Genomic DNA, 27,885 nt, shown 5'->3' with positions numbered 1-27,885 from the left:
CAACTCGTCACCCTGTGACAATCATCTTTAGTTTCCCTCTTCCCTTTTAATATCCTGGTTTTGTTTTAATCATTCTGCTTTGCGTTCATGCGCCATGCGGGTGGGCAGGACCGGGTCCCTCAGTATAAAACTGTTCCCAGCCTGCATTGTAAGTAAAATACGCCGTAAATTAATGATCAATGGCTAATGTTGTGTGTTCTAATACTCTGTGTGGAACCTTCGTTATCATCGTCTCCTTCCTCATCCCGCGCCCTGCTCCTGTCATGTGCGCCAGCAGCGCGTCAGACTCCCCTCCTCCTTTAAATGGATCGGTGACACCAGACAGAGGCTGGGCAGGGCCACGCAGAATAAAACGCCGTGGGTGCAGGGTGAGACAGATTAAGCAAGCTGAAAGAGGAGAGAGCAACGGGAGGCAACGAGAAGCAACGGAGAAAATAAACAAGTGAAAAATATGAAGAAACTGTTTTTATCCTTTTTTGCGTTGGTCGTCCTCGTCTTCTGGCTTATGCTGAACACATTCGTCTGGCACGACTTCTCCAACAGGTAAGATGAGCCTCACATCATCACAGAACCAAACCATTTTTTTTAAATGATTATTTGAAGGATAAATTCCCGCACACTGGCTAACTTCCAGAACAGAGAGTTTATTGCGACGTTTCGGTCATAGACCTTTTTCAAGCAAATGTTTGTGCCAATTTACATAGGTAAATGATTAATAGTCTATTAATCATTTACCTATGTGACCTATTCGTTTGGGTTTACTTACAGATGTAGGTTTATTCTGCTTGATAATTTTTTCACATTTATTAGAGGACTCGTGCATTCTTATTATAAGTTCCTCTTTTCTGCTTCTTTTTTTCTCTATATTTAAACTATGTATTCTGCTGTAATTTTTCTGACTGCAATCATTAGCCATTACCTTTTATTAGGACCTAATGTATTCAGTCACAACTTTTTATGTATAAAACATGTTTTGTGTGTTTTGCTTGACTGTATCGTAGCTACTCTCCCTATGTGTATTGATACTGTCGTGATTGTATATTGATATTGAGTATGTAAATGTTTATATCAGACGTGTGTAAAAAGTGATTGGTTGTAGTCACACAGCCAATCCTATTTAAGATGACTTCTTTTGTTGGCACAAACATTTGCTTGAAAAAGGTCTATGACCGAAACGTCGCAATAAACTCTTTGTTCTGGAAGTTGGCCAGTGTGCGGGAATTTATCCTTCAATTACTTTGGACTGGTTTGTCCTTTTCCGACGCACCTGCCCGAGGAATAGATGTGCGAAGTTTTTTGCTGTTCTTAAATGATTATTTAAATTGTTCGATTATTATTACCATACATTTTTTTGTGTGTCGGCTCCTTACGGAAAGGGTTTTCTTCACACCATAATACCAAAAACTGACTCAAGTGGAATTATGTCATGAGGATTTCAAACTTTTTTCCATAGATGTAATTAATTTAGGTAAAACTAAAATCGACTTCAGCTCTTAATTTTTTTTCTGTCAGTTCATTATCTATTATTATTATTATTATTATTATTATTATTATTATTATTATTCATAACACAAACTCTTTATATCAGTCCACAACGCCACCTACATGCAGTATCAGACAGCTCAGCACCTTACTATCCCCTGCTGTCTGATGCTCACAATATAGGCCAGTAATAGTTTTAAGTACAATGTGGATAACTGCATTGTTCATCTCACAGTCAGATTAAGTCAGTTTGTTTTGCCATAATAGAGATGAGCAGGAATTTTGAAGGGTTTAGTCACGGCACATTTATTTAAGGTCTGGTAGATCAGGAAATGAATGCCTTGGCTTAACATATGTAAATAATTCCTGTTATCTTGGCTTGTATCAAGATGTGTGACGAGATTTGTGATTTGTGATCTGAATGGATTTTTTTGGACTGTTTTTTTTTTTTTTTAAGTTGTTTTGTGCCAAAATGTCTCAAAATGAATGCTGTATGTCTTTAAAGCCACCTGTAAAGACAACAAAATGCCCAAATAATGGATATTTGAATTTTGCAACATATTTCCAATGTTTCATTGAAGTTATCAAGCAAAAAAACAGGCATATCTACACGCTAATGCGATAAACTACACCACACTCCAATCCCACTGCAATGCCGAGTAAAACACTGACACACACCGAGGACATTTAAGCTGTAAAATACAAGATGAAGTCCATGCAAACTACTGTTGGTTTCAAATGTGCTTTTTTTTTTTTTTTTTTTTTAATAACTAAATTAGACTCATGAGGTAGATACAACAAAAATGCACTATCAAGCTACTACAAGCCTTTAAGTAGATTTTAGTCTACCTAAAGGCTTTTCTGAGTGCAGTCATGTAACATATAAAACCTGTTCTGCAGCTATTGTGTGATGATGTTGAACTGGCAGTGACTTAGGCTGTGTTGCACCAATAAGGCTTAATTAAAAAAAAAAAAAAAAAAAAAAACAGATTAAATCAGGGTTTACCATTAAATTATGCTGCACCAAACTGTAAAACTGGCCTACACTTGATAAGAATTCATTTAAACCTCTCCTTAAATCTCAGGTTTGTTTTAATTTATCATGAGATACTGTTTCAGAAACCAAACCCTTGGCTTATATTGCATTTGTGGTCTTCTTGGCTCACAAACTTGTTTCACCTGCTGTCATCTTTTGTTTTTTTTATGTTTAGTCAGGGGTAAGGGTAACACCTCTCTCTGGTTTGATCAATTTAATTAGCTCAGATGAGTTTTCACGGCAATGATGCTGTTGTCTGTTTTTTTTTTTTTTTTTTTTTTTTTAAATCTCCTATAATTTGGATGTACTTCTCCTTTAAGTCATGCCCCCATGTCGGCAACACGCACAACCTGAGACATCATGTTCTTGGGCTGCCCGGTCTCAGTCTCGTAAAAGTGACATCCCAGAAACACCTGAATGGAATTTCTTCAAATTTCAAATTTTCACATGTTCAGTGTCAGGATACAGGATAAAATGAAGTTGTGGCCTCTTATATCCAAAAACCAAAAAAACTTTTCTGGACATTAATCAACACCATAACTTCCTGCTCCACCAGATGTCTTATGCTGGATTCTGTTTCTCCACTTGGGCCTTTTCATCTTGGGCAGGTTTGTCAGAATCTGAGAATGACAAAGTGGACAGACTAGTTTTTAATCCTTAACTCACCACATGTAATTGCCTTTCATTTCATATGATGCGTCATGCGTCACGTCAGATAATTTAACTGAGCAGAAGATCTAATCTAACTGAGCAGAAGATCCAAAAGTAGGTCTTGGCCAGCAGTGCTAGAAGGCAACTGTTAACCTGTTGCACCAAAGGCTTAATATTTTCATAGGTTGAAGGAAATGATCACACAAGACTAAATGAAGAGAAACCATGGCTGTAAATGTGTCATTTCATCAAATAAATAAAGAAAAAAAAACAGGTTTCATGTTACTCAAAGACCCTCATGTGATTTTTACTCAAGGTCAGAGGTCCAGACACTTAACCAGTACATTTAACATTTAACCAATTCACTTATAACTTTTAAGCAACACACATTCAAGCCTAGTGGGAGAAAAGGCTTTGTGCATCGCATACCGGCAGGTTTTTATCATTTGTAGTCGCTGTAGTTTTTCTCCTCTCCTCTGCTCTGTGTTTCAGTGGGGCCCCTACACACACACACACACACACACACACACACACACACACAAACAAACAATCTAGGATAAAGGGAGGGAAGCTGCTGTAGTTCTCTTGGTCTGTGCATGATCACACCCAGGTGACACAGCTCCAATCATAAGATGTCATTAAAATCCGACAGTTTCTTGTTTCTTGTTATTGGATTTTGAATAAATGTTGTTTTGATGTCACTACCCCAAGTCTTGGGGTATTTATCACTGCCGTTGTGGGACTGACTGATAGATGTATTTATTTATTTATTTTAAATACTTTATTGTAGTGCTTTTTCTTTCAGTCACAGAACATTTCACAATCTTTTCTTTTGCACTGCAATTTTTATGCTTTTAAATTAAATACAGACAAAGAGGGGAGAAACGAGGGGCACAACACAAAAACACACACAAAGAACCAAAGAAAGAGAGGGGCTCCAATATAAGTGTAAAAAATAAAAAAGGCCAACTGTCAGGTACTTTTATTAAATAGATTTAGAGATAGCATGAATAAAACAACAAAAAAATTCCATTCATTCCATTTTTTCCCCCTTTTAAATGTTCATGGGAAGCAAGAATCTAAATATGATGTGACATGAAACCTTTGATGATCAAAGTCTTAATTTAACTGGTTAAGTTGAGAATAAAGATGAAAACAAGACGTGTTTACTATGGAGAAGACCATTAGTTTATAGGGCTCATTGTGGCCACATTTGTGTATAGGGTGTGTCAGTGCCTTGTCTGTCTACGTTGATGAAATATGAGAAAATCAGTGGCACCTGGATAGTTCACTTTTTTTTTTTTTGTCTGTGTAGCTTGTAAATGTTTGCAACCTGCTTTTTGTGGAATAAGGCACAAAGAGATTTTTATGAACAGCACAAACCTTGTCTAAACAAATGGTGTCTCACTGAAACCACGGAGGCATAGTGCGCTGTTTCAAAGGGTCATGCAGCCGATTCAAAACTACAGGGCCATTCAGTTAACAATGCAGTTGGGCCAGATTTTAAAAACAGGTTTGAAGACCAGTGCCTCCCTCCCTCCCTCTCCCCACTGTTTTCCATTTCTCTCTCATGCGCACACACACACACACACACACATACGATCCAGGACAAGCAAAGGGAAACTGCTGTATCTCTCGGTCTTTGCATAGCCTCACTTCCGACTGCAAAATGCCATTGAACTTTACACTTTAGAGTCGCTCTGCTGTGATTGTCCTGTCCGGACAGTTTGGTGTTTCCCAACATCATGCCTCTGAATATTATCATCTTTAACTACCACAGTGCACTCATCTCATTGCAATTCAAACACATTGGTTCGGTGTTTGGGCGTGGCATTGTGTTGCGACTGTCAATCATGAGATGTGCTCAGCATACACGGTCGGAGTTGGCTCCCATGAGAAATAGTTAATTCCTGATGCTGATCCTGGTGTTTCTCACGCTAGTTTTCCTTCCTGACGGCTTACGGATTTTAGACCACGCAGTGCTGTAACTATTTCAACTACTCAATGGCATAGCCGTTAACAAAGAATTTAATAATAATTTCAGTATTATTACACTTAAAATATTAAATTGGCCTATTTAATTCAAGCTCGTTGGGCCACTCGGAAGTTGCCTGTGGGCTGGACTGAGTAGGCCGGACTTCCAGTGTGTATCGCTCTAGTTTTGGGGTCAAATGTTGTTTTAGGGTGAACTTTCAATATAATCTCGTCACTTTTTTAGTGAAGGGTAACTTGTCTAGTATTCTCAGTCATAATTGCTGGAAACACACGCCCTGTTGGGAGTCACATTGTTCATCAGCACCTTTTACTGCGTCAGTGACAGTCACCATGCATAACTGCATTCATTCACATTATTTTATGTAAGAGCTATAGGTCCAAACAGGTTTTCCTTGTCATAATGTAAATAGCACATACAGCCCCAGCTGTATGTGCTTAACAGCACCCTTGGTTTACAGCCAATTAAATGTTCTGTCTTATCTCGCTCTCTAATTTCTGTACTTTACGTATCCATTCAGTTCTGTTTTGTCTCTGTTTTATTTCATAGTGACAAAGGACCTCAAGGCCCTTACCATCATGTCCAGAGGAGAATTGGATCCGGCAACTCTGCACCATGTGAAGACTGCAGGTGAGAGCAGACAGCATCCCTGGTTCTCTCTTACATGGCATCTTTTGCTGTGTCTTAATCACATGTTTTCAAGTGCCACCTGACCCTGTGTGTGTGTGTGTGTGTGTGTGTGTGTGTGTGTGTGTGTGTGTGTCTTGGTGTCACAGCCGTATCACTGACCAAGTGGTGGAGCATTTCACTCACAGCATGAAGAAGCAGGAAGACAACTTAGAAAACCTCAGGTGAAAAACAATTTTTATATAAACCCTGTCAAAATTTTGCTAAAAGTCAAGAAATATGAAGTATCCCTTCTTGGTAGAATTATACTTTTTTCTTGTGTAACACAGCTATGGTGCGAAACACAATATTTGTAATGTTGTCCTTGTACACCATCACAGTGGATTTGAAATGGAGTGATCAAGATGTGACTGAAGTGCACACTTTCAGCTTTAATTTAAGGGGTTGAACAAAAATATGGCATTAACCCTTTATGAATTACAGCCACTTTTATACATTGTTGTTGTTAAACCCCTTAAATTAAAGCTGAAAGTCTGCACTTCAGTCACATCTTGATCACGCCATTTCAAATCCACTGTGATGGTGTACAAGGACAAAATTATGAATATTGTGTCACTGTCCAAATACTTATGGACCTAAATGTATTTGAAACCATATTTGTTAACATAAGTCCATTCTCCAAACGAATGAAATGGTAAATTTGGAAAAATATGAAATGTTAATATTTTATTGTTGCAACATTTCTTTTATGCACTGTGTGTGTGTGTGTGTGTGTGTGTGTGTGTGTAACAGGAAAACCATCACAGACAAAGTAGAACAGCATTCCTCTGACAACTTGGGGGAGCAGGACAACAAAGTCATAAAGCTACGGTAAGAGGAATGAGAGGAAGGAGGAAGAGATTCTTTTTCAGTTTTACACTTGAGACAAAAAAGAAATCAAATTTATTAACTTTATCTCCGGTGCAGTGTAATGTATACAAGACATACATTTATACTAGGTTAAAAGTAGATTTTTATTAATTTTTTTTTTTTAATAATGTTTTAGTTAATTTGCCAGCATTTCTGCCTTTTCTCTTTATTTGTTCCTTTTGAGGTCTGATTGCCATTTTCTTCTGATATTACCAAATCATTTTGAATGCTCATAAGTACGTTTTAGTGTTTCGTACATTTTTTTTTTCAGTCATGTTATGGGTGATATCTGGTCCTAGCAAGGTCTCATGTCTTTTACCAGTTAAATCAAATATTTGAAAGAACCTAAAGGGTTCAACAGTGGATAGTATAAGATATGACCATTACACGATAATATTTTTACTATTGTGCATGTGCTTTATGTACCTGACTGTTTGTCTGTTTGTGTGTGTGTCACAGCAACAACATCACTGACAAAGTAGTGAAGCCTTACACTCAAAATCTGAAGAAGCAGGAGGACAATGTCAACAAGTTAAGGTAAAAAACAACCAGGTAAACGCTGTCAGAGTTGAATTCATTACACACACCGTTTTGTGTTGGACAGGAAGACACAACAAATGCTCCATTTGAAACTCCAGCTGTTGAACTTTATTTCTGACTGGCCCACCAGGGTCTCTGTGCAAATTGCAATGCCTTTTGGATATTTTGGATACAGCAGGTAAAGCAGGACCAGGTACGGCAGGGGGAGCAGGACCAGGTACAGCAGGGGGAGCAGGACCAGGTACAGCAGGGGGAGCAGGACCAGGTACAGCAGGGGGAGCAGGACCAGGTACAGCAGGGGGAGCAGGACCAGGTACAGCAGGACCAGGTACAGCAGGACCAGGTACAGCAGGGGGAGCAGGACCAGGTACAGCAGTGGGAGCAGGACCAGGTACAGCAGGACCGGGTACAGCAGGGGGAGCAGGACCAGGTACAGCAGGACCGGGTACAGCAGGGGGAGCAGGACCAGGTACAGCAGGACCGGGTACAGCAGTGGGAGCAGGACCAGGTACAGCAGGACTGGGTACAGCAGGGGGAGCAGGACCAGGTACAGCAGGGGGAGCACAACCAGGTAAAGCAGAACCAGGTACAGCAGGACCGGGTACAGCAGGGGGAGCAGGACCAGGTAAAGCAGGACCAGGTACAGCAGGGGGAGCAGGACCAGGTACAGCAGGGGGAGCAGGACCAGGTACAGCGGGACCAGGTACAGCAGGGGGAGCAGGACCAGGTAAAGCAGGACCAGGTACAGCAGGGGGAGCAGGACCAGGTACAGCGGGACCAGGTACAGCAGGGGGAGCAGGACCAGGTAAAGCAGGACCAGGTACAGCAGGGGGAGCAGGACCAGGTACAGCGGGACCAGGTACAGCAGGGGGAGCAGGACCAGGTACAGCAGGGGGAGCTGGACCAGGTACAGGAGGGGGAGCTGGACCAGGTACAGGAAGGGGATAAGAACCAGGTACAGCAGGACCAGGTACAGCAGGGGGAGCAGAACCAGGTACAGCAGGGGGAGCAGGACCAGGTACATCGAGGCCAGGTACAGGAGGGGTAGCTGGACCAGGTACAGGGGGGGGAGCTGGACCAGGTACAGGAAGGGGAGCAGAACCAGGTACAGCAGGACCAGGTACAGCAGGGGGAGCAGAACCAGGTACAGCAGGACCAGGTACAGCAGGGGGAGCAGGACCAGGTACAGCAGGGGGAGCATGACCAGGTACAGCAGGTGGAGCAGGACCAGGTACAGCAGGGGGAGCAGGACCAGGTACAGCAGGACCAGGTACAGCAGGACCAGGTACAGCAGGACCAGGTACAGCAGGACCAGGTACAGCAGGACCAGGTAGAGCAGGACCAGGTACAGCGGGACCAGGTACAGCAGGGGGATCAGGACCAGGTACAGCAGGACCAGGTACAGCAGTGGGAGCAGGACCAGGTACAGCAGGACCGGGTACAGCAGGGGGAGCAGGACCAGGTACAGCAGGGGGAGCACAACCAGGTAAAGCAGAACCAGGTACAGCAGGACCAGGGGGAGCAGGACCAGGTAAAGCAGGACCAGGTACAGCAGGGGGAGCAGGACCAGGTACAGCGGGACCAGGTACAGCAGGGGGAGCAGGACCAGGTACATCGAGGCCAGGTACAGAAGGGGGAGCTGGACCAGGTACAGGAGGGGGAGCTGGACCAGGTACAGCAGGGGGAGAAGAACCAGGTACAGCAGGACCAGGTACAGCAGGGGGAGCAGGACCAGGTAAAGCAGAACCAGGTACAGCAGGACCAGGTACAGCAGGGGGAGCAGGACCACGTACAGCAGGGGGAGCAGGACAGAGTTTAGACGCCGGCCTCAAGATGGCAGACACATCCATGCAGCAGACACAGACGCAACCACTCACACACACAGAGGAGAATGGATCAGTAACATCAGAGCCACAGCTGAAGGTAGAGAGGAAAAAGAGGAAGAGAGTGACTGCAGGGGAACATCTAAACCGTCCTGTGTCAGGGAGAAAAATTAACTACAGCACAAGTAAAATCCTCAAACTGGGTTCAGACACCTTGGGGTAATTGTAGATAATAATCTAAAAAAAATCCATGTTATTGTATAAAACACAACAGGATTTGATTAGACTGAAGGATTTACCTGTTACACTTAATGGCAGCATAAACTGTATAAATATGAATTCAATGCCAAGGTTCTATGTTTTTTCTGCACTACCAGCAACCCCAAATTTATTATTTATTATTATTATTTTTATTATTTTTATTGAAAGGTCATCAGAGAATTAGAGAATAAATCTGAAGAAATTAACAAATTAACATGGGATGAGGAGGATTACCATTGCCTAACCGCTTGGCAGCTCAAATCAGAGTTGTATCCTGTCTGTTTGAAGACAATATCGCCCCCTGTTGGACTGAAACTAAAATGGATGCTCTGGGAGAACAAATAGGAAGGGCAGAGAACTTGAATTGCAGTAGAACAGTCTTGAAACTGTTTGGCAGCTTGGGTAAATAAAATAATTAGCTGCTACCGTGAGAAAAAAAACACACACACACACAGGAAAGGGAAGCATGTGAGCTGAGAAGATGACATGTTGTCTATATTAATTTGAACAGGAAAGTTTGTTCTGCTCCAGTTCAAACTCTCTGGGGTGCAGTGACAATATTAACCTTAGTGTATTAACATCCTGTTACTTTGGGAACAGGACGATCTGACTCACTGTCTAATCCTGGTACGGAGTTTGCAAGAATTTCAGAATTAAAAATTTAGCTTTACCACTCCTTTGTGGCTAAATCTTTCATCCAGTGTTTTCACGACAGCGAAATTTTTGAAGAACTAATATTTGCCAGTTAAATACCTGAATATTACTAATAGTAACACTACTAGTACTATTATTATTACTATTAATGTCTTTAACAATAATAATAATATCTTCATTTCTGTAGCACTTATCAGAACAAAGTTACAAAGCCCTTAACATAGCAAACCAAGAACACATAAAACATAACATAACATTAAAGTGCATAAATGAATAAAAGTACACAGCATTAAAAATTAAAAATGGCAAAAAGAAACAGAATCAGGGGAGGCGGTGTGATAAAAGTATGTTTTCAAGCTTAGATTTAAAAGAAGCCACTGACTCAGCCGGACGCATTTCATTGAGCAGGGTCAAAAGGTAAATAATCGCACGAATGCTGCAAAAAGTTTTGCCGAAAGTCAAAGAATAACAATTATGTCCTTCATTTACGCGCGCGTGTGTGTGTGTGTGTGTGTGTGTGTGTGTGTGTGTGTCACAGCAACAACGCTGACAAAGTAGTGGAGCATTCTTCTGACAACTTGAAGAGACAGGAGGACAACGTCAAAAGGTAAACAATCACACGAACGCTTTGAAAAGTTTTGCCAAAAGTCAAAGAGTAACAATTATGTCCATTTACGTGTGTGTGTGTGTGTGTGTGTGTGTGTCTCAGCAACAACGCTGACAAAGTAGTGGAGCATTCCTCTGACAACTTGATATAAATATAGTAAAAAGTTAAAGCTAATGTAACCACTGACTGCCACTGTCCTCTGAGTCTACCTAATCATTTTTCATCCTCATAAATCCTTTATAGTGTTTTGTGAATTACTTTATGGGTGATTTCTGCGTGTGTGTCACAGCAACAATGCTGACAAACCAGCAGAGCGTCCCCCTGACAACCTGAAGAAGCAGGAGGACAACGTCAAAAGGTAAACAATCGCACGAACGCTGTAAAAAGTTTTGCCAAAAGTTAAAGAGCAACAATTATCATTTTTGTCCAGCTTTTTTTTTTTCTTTTTTTTTTTCATTTCAGATATAGAATCTAGGCAAAAAGAAACTGACAAGACAAATTCGACAGCACGAGAGAAATTGATCCATACGCTCATTTATACGCTCACCCTGTCTTTACCCGGTCCAACATCCCACTCTCATGAAACAGTGGCGAGTCCTTCCCCGTTTACATAAATAGAGGAAGAAGTGTATGCATGGAAGGAGATTTACACATAGATAATCAGTACGGGAACTTACCAGGGTCAAATTTCCATATTCCTCAAACTATAATGGCAGCTTAAAGGGCCGGAACAGTGATTTTGAATGTTTGTCGCAATGTAAAAAGAGGGTAAATTCTACTAAGATACTAAAAATTGGATGGACAAATGTTTATTGATGAATAATACAACAACAGCTTATTACATGCCTACGTTGAATGCTTGATTCTGATTGGTCGGTAAAGACTGGCTGGAAGAGGAGCTGATTCTCAGAGGAGTGCTGAACCCAAAATTAAATCTTCAAAAAGTGTGAAAAGGCAGCAGATCCCAAACTGTGGAGTCAAGGAGGACAAAATATTATTAATACTAATAATACTAATAATGCAAAATGCACATTTTACCTGTTTTTTGGCTCACGTCATGTCAGATTAGTGGAGCCAATCACAAGCTGGAGGAAAGAAAAAACAAGAAAAGTATAAAAATGAATAAACAAGAGACTCATCAACATAATCATCATCATCATAATTAAAACAACAACATCTGGTTGTTAAACTTGCATGCAAACACAAAGCATTTTCTGTACCTGCTTCACAATAAAAGCCTCCTGCTGGTTCGCCAATGGTAAGATTTTAATATGAAGCAGCAGGAAGAAGATGATAGGTTTATATCAGCAGTGATTTTATCAGCGCCAAATTGGCTGACAGGGAGAATAAGGAAAATAAGCCTGATATCTGAAACTAAACTAAACTTCAAACCACAGAGACTCGGTTACAAAAGCAGCCGACTCAGAGCTAAACGCATACAGAGCTTTGTCTGGACTGGAGGTGTTGAACTGTCGGTAAACAGTCTTGCGGTCGCCTGCAGAGTAACGTTCATAGACTCAATATAGAGTTATATGATTATTATTTATAGCATGGTTTCACGGTGGTGAGTTGTTCACAGATAGGCTGTGTGTGTGACAGGATAAAAGCAGCCTGACCTGGGTCACGCAGCTGAAGTTAAGCATTTCCAAGACCCACCAGCTCTTTACAACTAAAGAAGCATGCCAAAGAAAAATTATATATATATATATTTAAAACATGTCTTGTACCACAAACACAAAATACAATCATGCACAATATGAAAATACAACAAAAAAAGGTGCAGATGAAAAGAAATGGCCTCCTCCCTCCTCCAACTCAGAATGATCAACAGCCAAAAATTCAAAACAGTCTTGTTCTCCTCCTCCTCCTCCTCCTCCTCCTCCTCCTCCTTCTTTTTGATTTAAAACTTCTTCTGCATTGGGACTTTAAGGCACCTGGCATTGCATTACATTACTTCCACCTTCCAGATGTAAGAAATATCTCAATCCTAATTCACTTAACCTTAATGTTTTTGTTATCAACAACATGAAAACATTTTGTAGCAGTAAGAAGACACACAATTACATGGACGTTATTAGAAAATAACATGTTAACTGAACAAAGACATGTATTTTAAGTAAATTACACAAATATAAAAAATACACAAATAATATAAAGTGAACAACCCACCACATTCACTGTTTTGAGTGCACTAAACGTACGTGCTGTATACACACTGTACACGTGTATATTCATGCATGTGAAGCCCTTCAGGATGTAAACTGCATGAATCAACATTTAATGGGAAACTCGACGACAGTGTGTTTATGTTTTAAGGCATAATCGACTACATTCTGACATAAAACAGATGTGATCTGCTTCAAACACATTTTAGTAAACTAAAATATAAACAAACGTGCTGAAGACAGTAAGACAGTGCAAAGTGGGTGTCAGGTGGAAGTGTAGCCCCTCCCTCTGTTTGCTTCCCTTGTGGGGTATATGAAGATATGAATATTAACAAAATATATATAAAAAAATCTATCTATCTATCGAAATCTGTTAAACTGTTAAAAATGGGAAACTTAGAAATTTAACTTAATTGAACTCAGCTCTCCATTTTGTTTTGTTGTTGAATGAAAAATTGAAGTTATACCGATCATCTTGAAGTAGAATTTGTAAAACGTCGCTGCGTTCAGTCCTCAGTTTTTTAACTACTAAAAGCTGAGCTGTGACCTGTAAAGTTGGTGGCATTTCAGACTGCAAAGGTTTGCCACATCCTAGTCCTGTCCTGTGATAATGACACCATATGGGCTATATGAAGAAGTGCACCACCAGCCCAACCACGCTGGTGCAACCACCCACCGCCCTACCCCACCCCCTCCCACCGCCCCCACCCTCCTTAACTGCTTCCCAGCCACCCCGAGGCTAAGCCTCATCACGCGCTGTGACTTGACTCCCTGTCAGGAGCAGCTGGGCTGGGTCAGACAGGAAGCACATACACACACACACACAGACACTCACAAACACCTACGCAAACATGTTTTAGCAGCCCTCGTGCAGCCCTGCGCAAATACACTGAAATCAAAGCAGTAGTGCCCCTTTACAAACCCAGCTCCCTGTCACCGCCAACACAGGCACAAACAGGCTCTCATTCACAGCCAAACATGCTAGAATTTGTCCACTTTGTGCTGACTTCTGCCCTGCTGAATAATAGATCAGTCGCACACATCAATCATTTAGACGATTCATCCAATATGATATCCAATATGGTTTGCCTGAGGGGCACAAGGCGTGGTATTGCACAGCGCTGAGAAAGTGTGTTACATGATAATGAATGTGGTCTTGAAAAATGCATTAATGTGCTTAAGTAGCTTATGAACTCTCTGGAAATTGCGTCTTTGTCTGTAATAAGCTAATGACTGATGTGTGGGGGAGGCTACAGCATCTCCTATGATGAGAGGAAATGAGACGAGAGGTCTGGATATTGGATTTAAGAGACCTCTGAAGACAGAAGGTGTGTCTCTTAATGGTGCTCCTATTGTTCTGGGGAGCTGACTCCCTCTCCCACTCGCAGCCTAGTTTCTGTGAAGTCTCCAAGCTGGAGCGAATCTTACTCCCACATTTTCTCTCCACATTCCTGATTGTGTCTTATGACGCGTGTAGGTCATGCGTGTCTGTGTATTTTCCTCCTGCAGGCCCATTGCCCGGGGGAGAATTCTTTATCTGTCTTTTTAACAAGATTCAGATAGAAACTGCCTGTGGAGAAGAGTGAGTTTTCTCCACACCAGCTCCAGACAATAAATACTTTTTTTTACCATGTGTAGAGAGAGGGGCGAGCGTGAGAAACCCTGACCCTGCACATCGTCAAAATGAGAAATAAAGTCTGGAATTGACTTGTACATCCACCCATCATCCTCTCAATCATTTGTGAGGTCACATGGTAGGTGTTACATGTCAAAGTATGCGAAGTCCAGATGGTACAGTAATTGAGGACAGCAGAACACATTGCAGACGCATAGCACACATTCCCCATGAGAGGCCCAGCTGCTCGCTGAAGCCACTAAGATCCATGGGTGCGGGGGACGGCGCTCATCTGTCAGGAAACCATTACCTGACTGGATGTTCCGCTAAATGGTTTGAGGTAAAGAGCAGTGTCAGTGCAGCTCTTCGTTTCCTTAATGAGGTCTGTCCCCAGCAGTGCCATTAGCCTGACGTTATCCGTTGCATGGCCATCGTTACTGCTCATTACGCCTCTTTTACTTTTTGTCCCAGCTAAGCAGCCTCACCCAACCTGACAGGAAGTTGCCAAAGTTCACTGCACACCCTGAAATCTGCCAACAAAAACACATTTCTAAAGGTTTTATTGTTTTGGGGGGTTGAGAGGGGAGGGGGGTGAGGGGTTAGGAAGGGGTGAAGGGGGGGCCTGGCTTGAATTGGCACAATTCAGCTCACTCAGAATGCCTCAGGCAAACGTTACTTGGCATGATCGCCTCAGTGGAGTTGACCACTGAAAAGAGAGCACATCATCTCACGGTTCAAGTCCACAGGGGAGAAAAGAGCTGTCTGTTGGATGGAGTGTGGCGTTGATTAGCGTGAGTTCACTGTCAGATTGCACACCGCGCAATTCGGCATATTTTCCAGAGACTGTCCTAGAACAAATACCTTCCTGAAACCGTCTCTGAACATCACCCCCCAGCCCCAGCCCTTCATTCTCTTTCCACCACACAGCTGGTAATACAGAGTCACCAAACAAAAGCCAAACGGCAGATGAGTTATGGCTCCTCGGGGCATCAACACTGCATCTCTGTCTGCTCTCTCCCTTTGTCTCTCTCTCTCTCTCTCTTTCTCTCTATCTCTGTTTCTCTCTGTTTCCCTCATTTCCGCTCCCCTGTTGTGTTCGTCTCCCTGGTGATCCAGCCAGCACTGCAGCCATGTTACAAACAGGTTCCCCCCCCAGCTTGGGAAACCAGCTAAATCTGCAAGCTCATGTTTTATTTACTTCATCTGGTGATGCCAGGCTACCTCACACCCTCCCTAAACCTCAAACTGAGGAAAAACTCACTCGTCTCGTTAGTCGATATGAGCTGCTGGCAGAGTTGAACCTCACACTGAAAGAAACCCTGCGGGGCGGTGTGTATACTTAACGTGTGTGTAGGTGTGGGGCTTGTGTGAGGCATTAAAAGTTAAGACAGATATATGATAGGGCCTGTAGCCTCTGCCCTTCTCCTCCTCTGGCCCTCATTGTCTTTGAACAAGTTCCCTGACACTCACACACATACACACACACACACACACGTGCACACCGGCATAATGGCAAACCATGGGCTAATTCAGTACGGGGCACTCATGCTACCGGCTCTTTTTGTGCAAGGGGGAGAGGGGCTCAGGGTTGTGGGCGGAGGATGTCTGGGGGAGGGTGGGGTGAGCAGAGAGAGGGCTGGGGCTCTGGGGAAGGGGGTGGAGATTCGAATGAGCAACAGCTTTAGTTTGAGTGGAAAGTAGAATGTCTGCATGAACAACCGAGAGACAGAAGGTGTGTGTGTGTGAGAGAGAGAGATTTAATGAAGATGGACGGACTAAACACACACCACAAGGACTGAAGGAGGATGTAAAGCAGCAGAGGGGGGGAAAAAAATAAATAAACAGCCTCGACTTTGCCTGCCTGGACATCCAAAGACACACAGAGATAAAGGACTGAAACAGAGGTGCACAGGATACAGAGGACTGGCTTGTTCAAGAGCCAGAAGCCTGATAACGGAGGAGGCGTGCTGTTATCCACCCGAAGAGGAGGAGAAAGAAAGAGAGAGAGAGAGAGAGAGAGAAACCAGACAGCTAGCCGGATCAGGAGAAAGAAAGGTGGAGGTGGGGGGGGGAGAGAAAAAGCAAAAATAACAGCGTGGAGAGGCAAAAGATTAACACAGAGAGAGTGTGAGGCACAAGCTGGGGAGAAGGAGAGGGAGAAGTAGGGGAAGGAGGAGTGGGGTGGGTGGGTGGGTTGGTAGGGGGTGCAAGGGGAAATCTCGAGAGGAGAGGAAAACAGAGCAGGAGTAAATAAGAAAGCGCAAGTGCTGAGCAAGGTAAAGGAAACGGGCGAGGGTGAAGGGAGGCAGCCGAGGACGTCAGCGGGAGGGAGAGGTATGAGGGGCGTAGTGTTGAAGCTGCTCTTCTCCTGTACGCTCACCTTCCTCATGTTGGGGACCCTGCTGACCGCTGTCTTCTTGTATGTGTTCAGTTACAGGTAAGCCCGGCTTCGCACATGCACACACCTCTAACTCGGGCTCCTCAGCTCCCTGGGCAAGATGTGGGTTTAGTAGTCATGGTAGTCAGACATGCGGGCGTGCCTGGGCAGCGGGATCCTTGCCTCCGCTGCTTCTCCTAATTGAACTTGGTGAATGAAATGCCAGAATTGCAAGTGTGTAATGGCGCTCGTGCATCGCTGGGTGCGAGAAGTGGATGTGGAAGTGAAACGAGTCAGAGTCTGACACTTCCGTGCAACTGTCAGTGTCCTCGGCACACTACGGCTCTGCCAAGCACGTTGCTGTGGGTTGTCATGCATGAAACCACTGAGGAATGATAGCTTTGTGTTCAGAAAGTTCAAAAAGAGGAAGCCATTTAGGGGGTTTGTGTTGTTGTTTTAGGGGAGTTTCAGGCAAATGAGTATGCATTTCCTGATGAACCCAGACGTCTCTGTGGTTTAATGTATGACTCACTTTGAGAGAGGGCACAGTTTAAACTCCACCATTTTTACAATCTGCTCTTACAGCCACTGGTTGATTTGATGTTTATGTGCTTTTACAAATGGATTGCATGCAATGCTTTTTTTTATGGCATAAATACAACACTGTCACAAGTTTGTACGTGAGGTCGGTAAAAGGGAACTAAATGTTTTGTGGCAGTAGACGGTGTCGTGCTGAAACGAAAACACTTCTGATGGATGCGCTGTGTTTGTTTACCTTGGTACGGTGTGTTTATGACAGGGGGAAATATGAAAAGTTCTTTCCAGACAGCTGCAGCAACTTGACTCCTATGTCTTGGCTCGGTCCAGGCCTCAGACTCAGGTTATTCGTATTGCATCAGACTGGCACTTTTTCCACTGTCTGTTGCACTGTCTGCGATGAGACATGCCTCCACTTATGATTGTTCTGATGCCAAAAAAAATCCACCTTGAATGGGCAGGTCGCCATTTCAAAACAATTAAAAAATAATGCTCTTTACATGCAGCGGGCACATCTCTCACCTACAGTGTGTGTGTGTGTGTGTGTGTGTATAGCTGCAGTTTTGGGTCAAATGTTGTTGTAGGGTGAACATTCACTTCAATCTCTTCACTTTTTTTGTGAAGAGTAACTCATTCATGTACAGTATTGGTAATTATTTCTCATCATCTAAACCAGACGGAATGCTTTTTTTTTTTTTTAATTCATTGTCAGCAAACATAGCTACCCCAAATATGTTAATGATTAGCAAAGCCTTTTGAAAGGACTTTATTAAAGCACAACTCATGAAGTGGCCAGTATGGTGAATTTGATCTTCTGCCACAGGATATCTGTGGTGTTTGGCTAAGTCAATATACTTGTGAGTGGCAGAAATGCATTGTATGTTTCACTTGTCATGTAGGCTGTGCTGACAGTAAGAAAATATGTACACCATGCTTAAGCCTTAATTAGGCCTAAAGTGTGCAAAGCCCTCAAGTGTTATTGTTTGTTTGTTCTTTTCTACAGGAACTTGGTTGCACAGAAAGTCGAACACGCAATGGAAAAATACAAAAGCCCTGCAAACATGCAGAAAATGTGTCCACCTGCACTTAATATTTATCATCACTATGTGTCACCAGCATGTCACGTCAAGAACATTTCGTTCTTAAATTAGTTTAGCAGTCAGTTTTGCTCAGGAAACTGCATTATTTAAGCAGGGCGTGTGTTGTAACCACGACGACTCTCAGTCACTGTTACAAACACACACCCGGCTGGGAGTCACACAGTAGTTCAGCACCTTTGAGGCAGCAGTTGACAGTCACTTTGATATATTGCATTCATTTTCTTTGTTTTATGTAATGTCAGAGATGAGCATAAGACCACATAGTAGATAACATGCAGGTTTTCTTCTGTTGATGTAAACAGCAGATGCAGCCCGAGCCAGGAAAAAATAGGACCCCTGGCTTACAGCCAATTAGATTTTCTCTCTAATCTCACTCTCTAGCTCCTGCATGTTACTAATCCATTCACCTCTGTTTTGTTTCTGTTTTATTTCATAGTAATGTCGGACCTCAAGGCCCTTACCAGCACGCACCCAAGAAAATTGCATCTGGCGCCTCGACACCATGTAAAGACTGCAGGTGAGAACAAACACCATCCCTGCTTCTCTATTACATGGCATCTTTTGCTGTGCCTTTGTTTCATGTTATCAAGTGCTACCTAACCCTGTGTCTGTGTCTGTGTGTGTGTGTGTGTGTGTGTGTGTGTGTGTGTGTGTGTGTGTGTGTGTGTGTGTGTGTGTCACAGCGAGCAAATCATCGACAATATAATGGAGCGTTACAATCACAGCTGGAAGAGGCAGGAGGAAAATGTCAAAGTGTTGAGGTAAAAAAAAAAAATGTACATGTAAACCCTGTCGAAGAAGTTGAGAAAAAACAAGTCCCCATGTGTTACTTGTTTCCTTTTTTATAAAAATAGAGAGAGGAAGATCTGTAGACATGCAAGGAGAAGCATGGGCGGAAATCCAAGTAGTAGCACGCAGTGTAGAAAAGCAGTGTTAACGTCATGTTCCTCAGACTATAATGGCAGCTTAAGGTCATGTGAGACTCCAGCACAGTGGGGATTTACCCCCTGCCCCCATCACTCTGCTGCCTGCCACCTCTGCCTTTATCCAGCTCCCTGGAATTAAAGTCCTATGCATGAAAGGGAATGCTTAATTTATAACTTCAGAGGATTAGCTATCTGTCTGGAGCTGCTTTTCTGCTTTCTAGTCATAACATTTGGTTGTTGCATTGTCATTACGTTGTTAAACTGACTCACCAACTTGCATCTCTCACCCATCCAGTTAAGAAACAGCTTGCTCAAAATACCAAAAAAGGCATTTTCCACTTGCTCCGAGTGCAAAGTACCCATACAGATTGTTTGATTTCGTGAGGTTTCATAGTTCACGGTTCAACTTAATTATGGCTCCACAGGAAATTTGATTTGCAGCCGAGTGTAAAATACAGACCACAGTCACACACAGACTTATGGCACAATAACAAACAATAGCAACAAACAGTACAAGATCTTGCCTGTATAACTATGAAGCAGTCTAAAGTGCTGTGCAGCAACCACAATGATGATGTTGATCGATTTATAACCTCTTCAACAGCCTAATAGCTGCAGACAGTAAAGACGCCTCTCCAGTCTGCCGTGATCATCCATGTCTTCCCTCACCCCAGTGCAAGGGGACGGGTATTTGTTTGTGGAGCTGGGTTTTGGGTGAACTGTCATGCTGTATTATGTTGTTAAGTGAGGCCTTGTTGTTCTCCAGATCTCTGCTCAACAGCAGTTGCAGTGGGCTCACCAAGGCCATCGTAACGCAGGCCAACACCCCAGTGGGATCAGAGGTTACGTACGACGGTGAGAAGAGAAAGCCGTACAAGGTGCCCCAACAGGTCTTCGACGTCTTTCCAAAGGTATTCTGTGATTAACCTCGAAATTATTACTGCAACCCTTTACCTAGCTCTTTGGGGGGTAGATACTTTTCTAGAGTCCAAGTTCACGTTTATTTAGAGCCCAGTATCTGGTATCTGATGATTTCACTGCTTCCAGTAGCTAATTTGTTAACCTAAAGGAGCTACCAAACTGAGTCTGGGGGCCTTGTTATCTGAAATAACATATGCTACCATGAACCAATAGCCTCTCAGCCCTATAACATTGGTAAGTGAAGGCAGATAGATAGAAATCAACGATTTTTGATAAAGTCCTCTAAGTGATAGGGATAGAAACCACTGCAATGAGCAGAAGACTTTTTATTACCCCCTTAAAACATGCGTCTTCCACAGTGTTACAGGTTTATTCGGAAAACACCAAAAACACAAAGGCTCAAGTCCACATGCAGACTACTTGTTTAGCAATTACATTATCAGTTTGATTGCTGATAATGTAATAAAACATGAAGCCACCATGATGCCATATTGGTGTGCCCAACTTTGGAAAAATGATATAACAGAGGCATTTTGCTCTCTTTATAATGTCTGGCTCTGTCAACCTCGGTGGAAAATTTTCAACTTTGAAGGATTTTTAATTTATGATGCAGACAATCTGTCAGCTGTTGAGGGAAATAAAAAATAAATGGTTTTTAATTTACCTTGTATTATTAACAGACAGGCAGGTAACACAGGTCATCCCAATCACAGCACACAGACAGAAGAAAACTGTGGCAAATGTCTACAATTTGCATAGGCAGTGCTGCGGCAACAGGTATAAGGAAACGAAATCCACAGGATTTTCATACATCAAAATCAGGCAAACACAATGACAACACTGGCACTACAATAAAGTTACATAATCTTAGTGTAAGATTAAGCTTGGCCTTACCCTGGTCTTACACTGTCAAGTTAGACTAGTCTAATTAAGCCTGACTGTTGTATAAATATTAAGACTTACTTAATTTGAGGTGAAAACTTGCCACCACTCCCCCTGGCTAAACCTGAGGAGAGAGCTTTGTAACTATGGCAACAATCTGTTTTGATAGAGATTTGCATAGGCAGCGCTAGGGCATCAGATATCAGGGAAGAGAAAATCCACAGGATTTTTATAGCAAAGAATTGGGCAAACTCAAGAGCCACACTGGCACCATAGGAAGTCCCTCATGTTGCTTTTAACATAAAACTCAGTGCAGTGAACGTTTTCTCCAATCCTTGACTTCACTGATTATCTGCCCATAAACTGTCGTCATGGGGACAGTGTATGGCATCTGCCTACTTACTATACTCAAGCCATCAAAGTGTCAAAAAAATGTCAGAGCTAAAAGCTTGAGTCTGTTTACTGAAAACAGTTTTAGGATAACGTTACAGTTATCTGTTGTAAAAACTTTCAGAGAAAAGTCGCAGCGCTGTAAATTAAATTACCAGCTTCTCACCTGGAACAAGCCGGTTGATGGTGTTACCTGTAGCTGAAGCTTGTTAAATCGCAGGTGTCTGGTTTAAGAATATTTGTGGCTTCAACCTCCAAAGTAAAATCTCTGGTATATTATACATCAGTGGGAGGCACGGAGGTCAGAAGGGATGTGCTGTTAAATGCTGTACCCACAGAACCTGAATGGAGCTGAACGGTCAGGAACTGTTGGCGGCGATTGTGGATCGTTGCTATGGTGACGACACACATCAGTAGGACCGCAAAGCGCCTCACACTGGCTGGAACAGTGATGAGATGTGCTGTGCATAAAAATGGCTCCTGCTATGTTGATTTGAATGGGAAAGTCCATTCTACTCCATTCAAGTTCTGTGGCTCTAAGTCTGACCTGTGACCCCTTGGTACTCACTATTTGATTGCACCACACATTATAAGGTACAAATAGGCGATCCATTCACAAAAATAACAACGCTGCGGCTAGTTCAACGTAAGTACACATAAGGGTAACTATATTAGGTTAACCTGTTACATGATATCTTGTTTTTTTCTTGCTTGTGAGCACTGGCAAACAGACAGGAAGGAGCCAGAACTATTAAGTGACGACCTGTATCTTGTTTTAAATAAAGCATATCATAAATTACTGGAATGCAGTCACGTGTAATGCATTGAAAACAATATGAAGCATGGTGTAATACAGCGCAGCGTTTACTATCTCGCCTAGAAGCTGTCACGGCCCAAAGCCTGCAGGGGATGTAGAAGGTTTGATTAATTGCATCTTGAGGCACCAAAGACAACTTGTCTTCTTCTAGAATAGATTATAATTCTCATCTTCTACCAACTATTTTTTCCTTTGTTAAGATCAGCAACTGTTTGGCCCTTAGACTAATGTTCAGCTTAATTTCAGTTTATCCTCCGAATTTCTCAGTTGACTGTATTTTCTTAGACTTTTGACCCATACTTCACTTACTGTGTATATACACTGAGAGGTTTACTGTCTGTCTGAGAGAATCTGCCAACCCAGAAATCATTTTCACAACACTGTTTTCATATTTGACATGTTAATGTTTGGAAACACAGAGAGTTGAACAGGAGACTCAGTGTCATGAAATCAGATAGTCTGCCACTGAGCTACACCCTGTGCAAACTCAAGCTTGTGGAGGTGTTATTTTAGTTAATTTTTTATGAATGGTTACCTGGATGAGTCCACAATGTCTTGTCCTACTTTGTTTTCCATGGTTTGTCACTTAAAGTGCATCATAAAGCACAATCACAAACACTAAATGCTGTATGCCTCTGCTTTATGTTGGTTCCAGGACCATCCTTTTTTAAATAAACCATTGGACACATGCGCTGTTATTGGGAATGGGGGGGTCCTGGCCAACAGCAGCTGTGGAGAGAGGATCGATTCTGCCCAGTTTGTTTTCAGGTGGGAAATTTGTCCTTTGTATGCAATTTACTGGATTATAAATGCTGACAACAGTGGAAAGAGTAGCAGGATATCCTACGAGAAGCAATGTTACTTTGTTGCTATTTTACGTTAGTAGAAGTAAAAGTGCTGGTGCTGAAAGCTAGCAAAGTAAAAAAGGACAAAAAAGCTGCACAGAGTTAAAATTTCTTCTTGAGAAAGGTCCCTAAGAAGAAAAGAACACGTCAGATTCATGACGTGTTCTTAAACTGCACAATTGATTGCATCTGTGTTCTTCTATTGATAAATCCCACCACTTTCTTAAATTGAAAGCACATGCCAGTTGGTATGTGCATGTCTAAAGATGGTGAGGAAGCAAAAAAAAATGTAGTGCTGCTGCTACTTATTACTTATTATACTTATTATTGTGCAAGAAAGTTATTCCAAAATAAGTACATGTTTATACAAAGTAAGAAAAATGATTAAGACAAACTGAAGAATACAACTTGAGTTCAAATTGGTGGGAATACAGTCTTTCAGTGAATGCTATCTATCTATCTATAGAGATAGATAGATAGATAAACACACATACAGAGATATGTCAGTGGCTGATATAAAGAAAACATACCAGTGGCTGGAAAATGCTGGACTGAGAGACGGCACAGAGGCTCTGATCATGGCAGCACAAGAACAGGCCCGAGCACAGGATCCATAGAGACCGGGGTTTACCACACCAGGCAGGAGCCCGGGTGCAGGCTGTGCAGAGGGGCCCCTGAGACAGTACAGCACATCACAGCAGGATGCACGATGCTGGCAGCTACAGCATACATGGAGCGCCATAACTAGGTGACTGGCAGAGTGTACAGGAACATCTGCGCTGAATTGGGGTGGAAGTCCCAGGGTCAAACTGGAAGATAGATAGATAGATAGGTAGATATACTTTATTGATCCCAACCAGGGAAATTCTGGGACACCTCCAAAGGTGGCGGGGAACGACAGAACCAAGATTCTGTGGGACGTCCAGATCCCGACTGATAAGGTGGAGATGGTTAATCGACCAGACATCGTGGTGGTCGACAAACGGCAGACGAAAGCAGTAGTGATAGACGTAGCGATTCCAAACGATATCAACATCAGGATGAAGGAACACGAGAAGCTCGAAAAACACCAAGGGCTGAGAGAGGAGCTAGAGAAGATGTGGGAAGTGAAGGCAATAGTGGTGCCGGGGGTAATCGGAGCTCTCGGGGCCATGACCCCCAAACTGTGAGAGTGGCTCCAGCCGATTCCAGGAACAACATCTGAGATCTCTGTCCAGAAGAGCAACAGGTCCTCAGAACAGCTAAGACACTGTGCAGAACCCTCAGGCTCCCAGGCCTCTGGTAGAGGACCCGGCGAGGGGGAATTTTTTATATATATGAATGAGGCCCATTGTTCTCTGTTGAGTGACCATTCACTGCGAACTGGCTCCCTTTGGCTCCATAACAGACCATTTGTAGAGAGTCTACTGCTGTTATTTTTACTTTAGCCTTGATTTTTGATTAAGCAATTCAATCGTTACTGAAATTTCAACCAGTGAAGTCTTTAATCGCTTTGTCCCTTGTTCAGGTGCAATCTACCTCCTGTGACAGATGGCTATGAGAAAGATGTAGGGAGCAAGACAAACCTCGTGACGGTTAACCCGAGCATCATCCTCTTCAAGTGAGTGCATGAATTTGTAGACTGCATGAATTCCATTGCATCATCACCTGTCAGTCCTCACTTACCTCTAACATCTAGCTCATGTGTACGTCTTGCCGATTCACGCGTTCTGCTTTCTTTTTCAGGTACAAGAACCTGATGGAGCGCCATCGTCCCTTTGTGGAGAGCCTGAACGTCTATGGCGATTCCCTTGTGCTTCTACCTGCCTTCTCCTACGCCTTCAACACACCCGTGTCGCTGAGGGTCCTGTATGCTATCCAAGACTTTAAAAGCCCCACCCAGCCTGTCTTCCTCAACCCAGACTACCTCCGGAGTCTGAACCAGTTCTGGCGCTCGCAGGGCCTCAAGGAATCGCGGCTCAGCACTGGCTTGATGATGGTTAGTCTGGCGCTGGAAGTCTGTTCTCGCGTGGATTTGTATGGCTTCTGGCCCTTCAGCCTGCACCCATATGGACACCAACCCCTCACCAACCACTATTACGATGACGTTCAATTTAAAAAGAGAGTTCACACCATGCCTGCTGAGTTTGAACAGTTGTTGAAGCTGCACAATCAGGGTGTGCTCAGGGTTCAGCTGGGAAAATGTCCCCCGGACACCAGATAGGAGCTGGAGGCAGAGGAAAGCCTTCAGCTGCAGCTGACACCACAGCTGTTAGAGGGTGACAGTGGAGTGGGTTTTCACTCCTGTCCTATTCCACTGTCACAAAATTACTCCTATACCAACCCAAGTTTGAGAGTTTCAAAAAAAATCTGCCCTGTCCCATCCTATTCCTGTGTTGTTGTTGTTTTTTTTTTTTGTTTTTGCTTTTTTACTCTACCCATAGGCAATGCAGTGACTTTGATTTGATGTATTGGCCATCACTCTTTTAGTTTACTTGTGCTCTACTGGCCAGTTTTTTTTAATTTTTTTTATTCACACCATTTGGCTAGTAGGTTGGCCCACACTTTTATACAGTGTATGGTCATCAATTCACACACGCCACACACTGCTCAAGTGGCTGCAACCAACCATCAACCAGCCACCAGAGCAGACAGGAGAGATTAAAAAACAAAAACAAAAAAGACAACACAACAACTAGTATTATTCCAAAATAAACAGCACTTATTCATATTAGAACTGCATATTTATACATGAAAACTGACCTATTATTGTTATGATTCCTGTCTCGCCCACTTCCGATGACTTTTTTTCTTGTTCTGTCCCACTTTTTCACTTTATGAATCCTGAAACTGACCCCCAGTCCATGGGAATCCCACAGGAATCCCATGATGCACAGGATTCCTGAAAAAATGTTTGCCTCTAACAGGAGCACAGTGCCTTCTTTCCAGCTTCAGCCTCAAGTCTTCATTCATAAGGCCTCTGATGTGTGTTAGATTGACTGGATCAGTCTGTAGTCTCTAGATGGTTTGTATTTTGGCTTATCATACAGATTTCATTAGAGGAGAAAGATATGGATGCTTGGACTTGTTGAGATTGTCGAGCAGGGTCATCAGCAGCTAAGACGTTTGCACTAAAATCAAAACGTGAAAGTAATGAGACTGTAAATATTATGTTCAATGTATAATATTTTTGTGTATCTATGACTATTTATTTGCAGTTGTTCCAGCTAGAGGCTGGAGGAACGGTTATTTTTCTGACACTAGAAAGCCATGTCAAAAAAGAGTAACATTTGAGCCTTTTGTGATGTTTGCAATTTAGTGCCTTATGTCAATCACCTAATAGCAATTTTATTTCAAACTGAATGTATTTTGAAGAGAATCCACTACCTCTTTGAGTGGAAAATATTAAGCAAGGTCATACATAATGACACAATGAAGATATCTAATGATCTCACACAGAACAAGGATGTATTGCATCTTAACACTCGTCAGCATGTCACATGTTTGTGGCACTGCTTCCACTTTGAAAACGTGTGCTTGTACACATGAATATTGCACAAACCAGTCGCTGGTGTCAGAGAGAATTTCCGCTCTCTCTTCCTCAATCAGTTTCATGTGACAGTGCTGAATGTGGCACAGAGATGAGCTGAGCCTCAGCCTCAGGTCTCGGGGCTCCTGCTGGGGTTTGTGACCTCCACCACTCTTCACAGCAGATCCTCCCAGCAGCCTCTGGCTCAACTGGAAGTGTGTGTGGTGTCTCTAAGCAAGACTCAGAGCCAAGGACTAAACAGAGAGGCCACAGATACAAACAAATAATGGCACCAGTAAACACCTCCAGGAGGTCTCTCCTGACAAAAGTTGCTATGGTGAGCAGCTCAGAGAGAGTCACAGCCACTATGAAACATGCAACCTTTCCTGTCACCATGGTGACCACACAGGAAATGGTGCACATAACTTTCAGTACTGTACTGCTAAAACTTTTGTCTGCTAAATGCTCTACAAAACCAACACGCAGGTTTAGTTGTTTAAGAGGATGTGGTTGCTAAAATAACAGATTTGACTGTAACTCAGATAAAAGATAAAGTTAAAAGTCACTGAATCATTTTCTTGGGGTAAAAACTGTCATCAACTTGCATTTTGATGGATGATGAAGGTAGATTGGATTTAATTAACCTAGCATTCTTGCCTTTACGGGTCATACTTTAAATGTCTTAAATGTGGTTTTGCTATACTGTTGGGTAATGGATTACTATCTTTTGTGGGGAAACTCTGAAATCATGTGAACTTTTGAAAATTTGATCTCTGTGAACACCTACTGGTGAGATAAATGAAGGTGTACGCAATAAATATTTATCAGAACGGTTCTCTTTGTCGCAGTGGGTGGCTGTTAACTATATTGTTGCTCAAAAAAAAAAAAAAAAAAGTAGAATTCAATTGATTTTCTCAGCAATATGTTTAATTTAGTGTCTGAGCTACCGAGAGCAAGCTGTAAACATCTGACAGCATTTGCCACTAGGATGCAGTGTTTCATCTCCGAAAACAGCAGATTGTCTTTGGTCATAGGGGATTCATTCATTCATTTGAGCCATGTAAATCAATGAGGGTTCTCTCATTTACAATGATGTCGAGATCCAGAGAAACACGCAGAATTAGGCTAAATGACTCAAAAGACGACAATACTTGGTGCGCACTGAGGTGACATATTTTGTGTTCACTGTTCCTGTCATTGCTCGGTGTGAAATTGGAGA

At 42.6% G+C, this 27,885-nt stretch overlaps 1 protein-coding gene and 1 long non-coding RNA gene across 6 annotated transcripts; one reads left to right on the top strand and one right to left on the bottom strand.

Moving 5' to 3' along the window:
• On the top strand, nucleotides 1–27,500 carry st8sia6 (ST8 alpha-N-acetyl-neuraminide alpha-2,8-sialyltransferase 6). 5 transcript variants are annotated; one of them, XM_030056998.1, is made up of 14 exons: nucleotides 1–148; nucleotides 278–543; nucleotides 5,712–5,792; nucleotides 5,939–6,013; nucleotides 6,582–6,659; nucleotides 7,158–7,235; nucleotides 10,515–10,583; nucleotides 10,873–10,941; nucleotides 18,814–18,894; nucleotides 19,061–19,138; nucleotides 20,070–20,214; nucleotides 22,969–23,081; nucleotides 24,666–24,758; nucleotides 24,884–27,500. In XM_030056998.1, exons 2-14 carry the CDS (start codon nucleotides 452–454, stop codon nucleotides 25,359–25,361), a joined length of 1,530 nt encoding a protein of 509 aa, XP_029912858.1. In that variant the 5' UTR covers nucleotides 1–148; nucleotides 278–451; the 3' UTR covers nucleotides 25,362–27,500. The 5 variants fall into 5 exon arrangements, with proteins under 5 accessions (XP_029912858.1, XP_029912860.1, XP_029912856.1 ...); XM_030056996.1 differs by having other exon boundaries at nucleotides 3–148; nucleotides 275–543; XM_030057000.1 differs by lacking the exon at nucleotides 10,873–10,941 and having other exon boundaries at nucleotides 2–148; nucleotides 275–543.
• LOC115362999 (uncharacterized) lies at nucleotides 3,054–16,912 on the bottom strand. The gene is made up of 3 exons (XR_003928574.1): nucleotides 16,744–16,912; nucleotides 11,622–11,668; nucleotides 3,054–3,138 (listed from the first exon to the last, which is right to left on the bottom strand). It is a non-coding gene; the product is annotated as an uncharacterized LOC115362999 (long non-coding RNA).
• Nucleotides 27,501–27,885: the final 385 nt, after the last annotated feature.

Source organism: Myripristis murdjan, chromosome 8, assembly GCF_902150065.1.
Source record: "Myripristis murdjan chromosome 8, fMyrMur1.1, whole genome shotgun sequence".
Taxonomy (NCBI): domain Eukaryota; kingdom Metazoa; phylum Chordata; class Actinopteri; order Holocentriformes; family Holocentridae; genus Myripristis; species Myripristis murdjan.
Note: the sequence above shows the minus strand (reverse complement) of the source record. Positions and strands in the feature narration are given on the sequence as shown.

What these genes read in the sequence shown, in the direction of transcription:
- st8sia6 (XM_030056998.1), top strand. Translation starts at nt 452, where the DNA reads ATGAAGAAACTGTTTTTATCCTTTTTTGCGTTGGTCGTCCTCGTCTTC. An exon ending in GCACCATGTGAAGACTGCAG is followed by an intron (nt 5,793 to 5,938) that starts GTGAGAGCAGAC and finishes TTGGTGTCACAG; the next exon opens with CCGTATCACTGACCAAGTGG. An exon ending in GACAACTTAGAAAACCTCAG is followed by an intron (nt 6,014 to 6,581) that starts GTGAAAAACAAT and finishes TGTGTGTAACAG; the next exon opens with GAAAACCATCACAGACAAAG.